General features: G+C 32.7%; 1 protein-coding gene across 2 annotated transcripts; it reads right to left on the reverse strand.

Annotated features, from left to right (window-relative positions):
* Positions 1-239: 239 nt before the first annotated feature.
* LOC114391114 (3-oxoacyl-[acyl-carrier-protein] reductase FabG-like) lies at positions 240-4434 on the reverse strand. Of its 2 annotated transcripts, XM_028352112.1 has the most exons (4): positions 4347-4434; positions 3870-4233; positions 2201-2430; positions 240-1179 (listed from the first exon to the last, which is right to left on the reverse strand). In XM_028352112.1, the coding sequence occupies exons 2-4, from the start codon at positions 4207-4209 to the stop codon at positions 901-903; spliced, it is 849 nt and encodes a 282-aa protein (XP_028207913.1). In that variant the 5' UTR covers positions 4210-4233; positions 4347-4434; the 3' UTR covers positions 240-900. The 2 variants fall into 2 exon arrangements, with proteins under 2 accessions (XP_028207913.1, XP_028207910.1); XM_028352109.1 differs by lacking the exon at positions 4347-4434 and having other exon boundaries at positions 3870-4335.
* Positions 4435-7871: the final 3437 nt, after the last annotated feature.

Raw genomic sequence — 7871 nt, forward strand, 5'->3', positions numbered from 1 at the left:
GTTTTGATTTTTTTTATAAACTTGTTTACTACATCTAACCCAAATTGGTTTAGATGAGGTAACTCATTTCTTGCAAGGAAGGATTATGGCAGACATGGGAACAATATTTTATTGCAACTCATTTCTGTTGAGCATCTGTTTTCTACCATCTTTTACTGCAACTTTACTTTCAATGAAAGCCAATAATGTTTATGTTGTGAAACAATATTTTATCAAACATATTATTTGAAATAAAAAAATTACAAAGCAAAAAATTTTATTTGTTGCTGTCATAAACTTGTACAACAATTCACAATCTTGGTAAGGACTGCAATGATTAAGTAGTAATATATTTCCTCATTTCTCTGTATTACAGCTTATGTCATGTCACTCTTTGTGGGTATTGAGGAGCACATCACCAAAGGAGAAGCAAGCATCTGAGGTTTCCACAGAAGATTTCCGAAAGGTTTCTAGAGTAGTAAAGTTCATGGCATGCCTTCGTCTTTTATGCTTTTGGGAAAGGGAATTATTGTAGTAAAGTTCTAGTAGCTTTTCAACTGGACAATATCATGTGCTGCCAAAAGCTTTATATATATATATATATATATATATATATATATAGTTTCTCACAAATATTTTTCTTTAAAGACAATTCTGTTCAAGATATCACGGGGAAAAAAAGGTGGACACCTCTCCCAACAAACAATCCTAAATTTATTTGGGTTCAATTACTGCACACATACTCAATACAAAAAAGAGAAGTATTTCGATTACGTTAATTTTATAGTTGGATGGGAAGTAACCACAATTTTTTATATCGACTGGTAAATCAACATAATGCTATACTCCTCAATATTTTACCATATAAAAAAATTGTTTAGCTCAAGTCCAACACCGGATAGAGCAGAATTTATTCTTTGTTTATAGGGAGGAATAAATAGGCACACCTGGTAAGGTGGCTCCAGCATCCACAACAAAATTGTTGCCTGACACATACTCAGAAGAATCGTGAATTAAATAACGAGCCAGCGATGTTAATGCTGGATCAGAAGTGCCAAATTTTCTCAAGGGTACTGTTTTCATGGCCACATTATTCAACCAATTTTTCTCCATTAGTTTTTCAGTGATTTCAGATTTGAAAAGTCCAGGTGATATGGAATTCACTCTGATTTTGTGTGCCCCCAATTCTAATGCCATGACCTGTCAAATAACATTACAGTGCCAGAAAATAAAAGATATCAATATATGCGCCTCTATTAAATCATCGTGAACAATGTCAGTGAGCGTATTTTTGTGAAGATCAGATGAGCATATGAAATTAGAGCACACAGAGCCATAAGCCAATCTAGATAGGAAATTTGATAATCCTAGATGAAAAGCCAATAAAAAAAATAGACATTCTTAGCGAAAGTTTTCACATCAGTGATTCCACTAGTGAAGCTTTTTTACTTTTTTTTTTGTACTTTCATCTAAAAAGTAGCATGTGACGTTATAAAGACTAAACAATGGAATAACGGATAGAAAGACAATAAAACTTTTTTATTTGCAGTCCATTTGTCAAGGCTCCTTCAAGGCAAATTTAGCATAATAAGACCACAAATGGGATAAGATATCGATTGTCTCCACTATTCTAGGTAATTTTATATTTCAAAGTTTTTAAACTACTTTCCTGGTTCAAATAAACAAAGGTTGTCATTTTGGTCTGTAAAATATATTTAATGTTAATTTTTTTTTCTAATGTAATCTAATCTCTCAGTAATGTAAAGTGTCATGTTAGTTTTTTTTTATTAAAATAATATTTACATCAGTTTAATTCCTCAATTTTGTAAATGTGATCAAATTAATTGATTAAATTAGAAATCCACAGGCTCGTCTTAGTCCAACAAATATGGATCACTCAATTTGTCATACTTTAAAGATAAAGTGATGACGTAAGTACATGCTTAACCTTAAACAATTTAAATTGTTTCTGAATTCTAATTCCAACACAAGAAGTCAAGCCGTGTTTCTTAAATTAATGCGTTCAAGCTGAATATTCCAATTCAACGAGTCAACAACGACTACAGAGTCCACAAACGTCAAGTTATTAAGGAATCTGAAGTAGGAAACATGAAAAATTAGAGACACAAACATACAATTCATTATTCAAAAAATGTTGTCTGGATTTTGTTGATTGATTTAATTAAGATAAATCACATGCGAAGTAATAATAATAGTTTACCCTTGTTAGCATATTGACGCCTGCTTTTGAGGATGAATATGCAGCACCTCCAGGCAATTGACCACGGTTCAAACCAGCAATTGAAGCAATATTAATGATTGATCCTTTTCTTTGTGCATCACGCATGCGTTTGCATACATATTTTGAGACCAACCATGTCCCAGTTAAGTTTGTTCTGAACGCATGGTTCCATTCCTCCTCAGACAATTCCAAAGGTGATTTGACATTCCCTACACACCAAACACAAGTAGTTTTATAGCAGTAAGTAATCATTACACAACAGAATTCTATAGTATGGCACATTTCAAAGTGAGCGTGCATATTTGGTTTACCCTGCAATCGTACGTTGTAAAACATGTATGTCCTACTTTTAACAAAAAAAAATCAGTACTACCTTGGCAGAACGCGAACGCAATTGATCATGGATCATTGGAAAATTTATTTTTGAATGAAATTGATTTTATAAAATTATTTTGATTAAAATTGATTATTAAATGATATTTTTTTAATCAGCAAAATAAAATATATTGTATTAATATACCTATAACCCATCAACGTACACCAAAGGTTAGTCAATATTTACTGCAATCATCCTAGATATAATAAATAAACACTAACCTTACCGATCGGATCCAACATTAGGTAAAGAACAAGTATTATTCCATAAAGACCTCACCCACCAATTGGTGTTGAATTCCTTCGCAGCAAAAAATACCAACAGCCTATTCAATACCAGAAAGTTGCATTCAACACCGAAAATCATGCTCCTCTAACTTTGCAGCAATAATATATGCCACCCAAAATACCAATCATAACTCCACACAACCATATAATTACACCAGAATTTGTGCCGAACCACCATTATGATACCACCAACCCTAAAACTTTATCACATTCACATATTGCCCAATCTGTACAGCACCCAAATTCCATCAACAATTAATGAACCCCACAATTATAGCCACAATTAAAAAATCCTCTGCTCCTTCTTCAAGATTTCACCCGGATCCAAGAATTCCTATCCAATGGCAAAGAGAGGTTTTTCTCGAAGACCAAGTCGCCGGCACCACCAATATCTGCATGCCGACTAGACGCACACAGAAAGACTCTACATAATTGTTCTGTTATATGGATGGATGTTGACTTAACACTGCTGCAATACGGAATTAACATTCTGAGACCAGCCATATAGTGAGGAATGGAACCCCTTCACCTTAGCTTTGCAACATTGCCACACCTCATTTTAAAATATATATGATTTGTGTTGGAATGTGCATAATTTTTTGTACTTTAATTTATTTTTTTATATTTAATTTAATCTTTTAGATTTTTTTGAATTTAATTTAAATTCAATTTAGTCATAAGATCTATATTAGATCACCGATTTTTTTTATATATTTCAAATCATACGTTGTAATGGTTTAAAACCATTAGGTAATTTTAAATCATCATAAAATAAATATTTATTAAGATCAAAGTAAAAAAAAGTTAAAAAATGAAATTGAAGATAAATAATAAATTTGTCGACAAATTAAATTAATCATTTTTTTTATCATGAAACACAAAAGTAACCTAGTGTTACTAAGTCAAGTATAATCAGTTTTGTATCATTAATCGATATGTAAACCAATCATGCACGAAATGTAAAATTCGAACATTTCAATTATACCTCTGACACCAGCGTTGTTGATAAGAGCATCAATGTGACCAAACGCCTCCCACGCCTTCTGCACGTATTTGTCGACGGCGGGGTCATCGGCAGCGACATCGAGTTCAACGGCGACGGCGCGGCGGCTTCGGCCACCGTCTCCGGCGGCCATGCTGTTAATTTCGTCGCACAGGGACTCGAGGCGGTCGACTCTGCGGGCCGCCACGACGACCCGACAGCCAGCCCGACCGAGGTCGAGGCAGAAGTCGCGGCCGAGGCCGGAGGAGGCGCCGGTGACCATTACGACTTTTCCGGCGAGGGTGTGCCATGGCTCGAGGCGGTCGGAAAGTTGCGTAGCCATTGCTTCGGTTCAGTGGTTCTACTACTGAATATGGGAATTACGAAAAGAAGACTTTTATTTATAGAGAAAAGATAAAAGAAAGAAAAAAAAATAATGGAGAATTAAAATAAGGAGGTCATGGGTTGGTGGCAACAAACATTCAATAAGCTTTATTGCACGGAAGTTTAAAGGAAGAAGACATAGAGAAGTCCAAGGGGCATTGAATAGTGGTTATGACCGTGTGCGTTGCTGCTAAGAAATGAGTACCTCCTTTTTTTTATCTGAAAAAATAGTGGCCTTCACACATAACAGAAATTACAGAATGCGTTTTTTAATTATAAACAAATTTAACTGCCCGATGCATAGATTAAGGAATTTAGTTAATAATATTTAATTTAAAAAATTTCATTTAAAATCTATTTTCTTTCTTAAGATATCCTTATTCTCATAGATTAAGAATAAATGATATAAAAAAATAAGATTTTATTAAATAAAAGATATAATAGGAATATTATTATTAAATAAGATAACATATTTATTTATATTTAGATCAATTTTTTTTAGAGAGTAAAAGTCAAACATATAATTGGTTTGAGTGATCTTGAATTTAATTTCTTTAACTAAAATTTCATATTAAAGTTTAATGAACAAAAAAATTTCATTAAAATAAAAGATTTGATTAAAGGTGTTAATTTTTGAAAGAAAATAAAGCATCAATAAAAACTCATGATACTTAACACAATGTCTTGATGATAAAAAAAAAAATACTATTATGTTACAAAAAATAATAGTACTATGTAAAATGGGCTTTAATTTTTTTTTTCTATAAAAAAATTCTTTATTTTTCAATTCTTTAAAATTTTTAATTTTTAAATTTTAAATTTTTAAATTTTAAATTATTTTTTTTAATCTTTATAAAGTGAGTCAATTTTAATTTTACTCCCTATAAAATTCTTTCATTTGATTTTTATTCCTTCAAAATTTGAATTCACTTTTTTCCCTTTCCCTACCATTCAATTTTAAGATAGATGGATAACATTTATTTTAAGGATTGTGGAAAATTTTTAGCAGTGTCAAGTACCGAGATTGTATCACAAACACCAGAGAGTGACACTTAGGATAATTATTTCACTTTCCGTGCAACATCCACGAGCAATTAATGAATTTCACATAATATTAGTATAAAAAATATTGATTTCCACGAGCAATTATATTTTTTATTCCTAACCTTTTAATTTTTATAAATTATACTCTCAACAAGTTTATTTGACATATTTTATTCCTATTTTTGTAAGAAATTTATCAATTTTATCTTCTTTTTTTCATTTGTATGTTAATAAGAGCATAAAGTTGGGGGAATCAAATTTGCTTAAAAAAATAAAAGTAGTAGGGATAAAATTCATCTAAAAAAGTAAAAAAAGGTTGGGCAAAATTTCCAAAAAAAAAATTATTGAGAGTAAAAGTGTAATTATGTTAAGAGTAAAATGATGAAATATAAAATTTATAAGTTTATTTAAAAGTAAGAGATAAAATATGCAAAAAATAATAATTTGTTAAAGATAAAGCACACTAAAAATTTAAAATTTGAGATAAAAAGTATAATTAAACCTTTATCCTTTAAAAATAACTTGCTCATTTTATAGGGACTGAAAATATATTTAAATTTTAACATAATATAATAATTAAGATAAATTATATTTATTTATTTATCTTATTTTTTAATTCTTGCCTTATCTGTTAAAAAAATTAATTTAATATAATACTAGTGATCATGTTCTCTGATGTGTATAGTAAACTAAATAAATAATTATAACTATATGCAATTTGATGTGTCATGTGTATAAAAAAATACTGGATTATGAAATATTAAAAAAGTATTATTAATTTTAGATAAAAAAACTAAATCTTCATATTTTATCTTTTAAAATTCAGATTTTATTCCAGAGAATTAACTACTAAAGTATAATATATGAATAGATAGTTCAATAATTCAAACGTACAATGTCTTTTTTTTTTTCTTTTTTTACCAAACGTTCAATGTCTTATTGATCTTAAGGTTAACTATCGAAAAGGGATGCCCAAGTTAATCAAATGAAATAGATAGTTCAAAAGTTTGGTTAACGTAAACTCATAACTTGTTACTTAACAAGTGGCCAAGAACACCCATTTCGGTTAGAAAAGAATTCCTAACTTAATTACTATAGAACCACAAGTCGAATGCACAAAGAACATGAGAAAAATGACACTTGATTCAAAATAAATAAATTCCTAACAATAAAAGGCTAAGGGCGATCATTACAAAAAAAAAAAGGGCATTATCGACTGAAATTACAAAAAGTATATATAAACATAAAAATAAAACTATTTAGGCATTTTCTCCATCGTCACCACTCCTGGCCTGCACTTTACCATCTTCATCATTGTCACCTTTCTCCTCTCGAGCCCCTTAGTCATTTGGATCTTGCTAGGAGGGGTCGCCAACAATTCAGCACAGGGTGCCCCATCCTCAAGAATGTCATCAATAGGAATCAACTCCCCATTATAAACATCCTTGTCCATATCAAAGATGGACTCATCTGGTACCTCGTAGTGAAAAATCACTTGGTGAAGGCAGTGGTTGAAACCGGACAAATGCACTTTGAACACATCGTCATATGCCTTCTACTTGATTCTAGCCTTTCTACATCCCTTTCTTTCTTGGCCTCTACAAGTAGAGTCTTCAGCCTCTACACTTCCTCTGTGCTTGACTTGGCAGAGTCCTCAGCCTTGGTGGCTCAATTCTCCCAAGTTTTCAAATCCAAATTGTCCTCAACCAAATTAACATTGGTAGTAAACACAACAACAAAGGAGTCCTTGACTTTCTTCAGCTTCCCCTTTAGCTTCTTAACCCTTGAAGAACTTTGAAGGTGTTGAGCGATGGCCACCACTCATGCATGAAAACCCAAAAATTGGTCCAGTTGGCGGCATCATCGCTCCTATTCAGCACATGGCAGCCTTGCTTTGATATGTGGGTCGGTTCAACCATGTGGATCGACACAAAGTCATTGGTGAAGAAGTCAATGTTGGTCAAAATCAAGATGTTGCTGAGGGGATGAGCGCTCGAGAATTCAAGTGCTTGTTGTTTCATTTTCTTTGAGCCCTCGTGGCCGGAAGGCTGAACCGAACCTTGCCTTTGGTCATAGTGCTTCCCCTGGTCTTTTTGCTTGGCTTCCCTAGTAAGAAGGGAAATGGCATAAGCTGGAAGGTCATTCAGGGGAGGGTTTCAGATCAGTGAATGCGTAGGGATTGTCAAACTAACTGTCACAAATGCTCAATTCTTGCGAGCGAGGAAGAAGGAAGGCATATTAACCCCGACTTGTACCATAATTCTTGAAAAATACAAACCAGTTAGAGCTGAATATAGACAAATAACACCAAAAAAAGAAGAAAAAATCTACCTTCAAGATTCCTAATCGGATTAGGGGACTTAAACAAATTCATGATAGCCTTCGAAGGAAGGCGTCGAGGGAGCGACTCGAGGAAAGCCAAGTTGCCTAGTTCCTCTCCAGACAAGTAATCCAAAGGGAACTCATTGTACTGGCAGGGCACCTGCTACCAGTAAAAGGGGAACAAAGGCTTCCCTACCGAGTCGTAGAAAAGTCAGCCCTAGCTTTCGGCTTTATTACAACCTTGAAAAACCCCGT

Source organism: Glycine soja, chromosome 2 (genome assembly GCF_004193775.1).
Source record: "Glycine soja cultivar W05 chromosome 2, ASM419377v2, whole genome shotgun sequence".
NCBI classification, from domain to species: Eukaryota; Viridiplantae; Streptophyta; class Magnoliopsida; order Fabales; family Fabaceae; genus Glycine; species Glycine soja.

What these genes read in the sequence shown, in the direction of transcription:
- LOC114391114 (XM_028352112.1), bottom strand. Translation starts at nt 4,209, where the DNA reads ATGGCTACGCAACTTTCCGACCGCCTCGAGCCATGGCACACCCTCGCC. An exon ending in CAACAACGCTGGTGTCAGAG is followed by an intron (nt 2,431 to 3,869) that starts GTATAATTGAAA and finishes TTTGGTGTGTAG; the next exon opens with GGAATGTCAAATCACCTTTG. An exon ending in GCGTCAATATGCTAACAAGG is followed by an intron (nt 1,180 to 2,200) that starts GTAAACTATTAT and finishes GTTATTTGACAG; the next exon opens with GTCATGGCATTAGAATTGGG.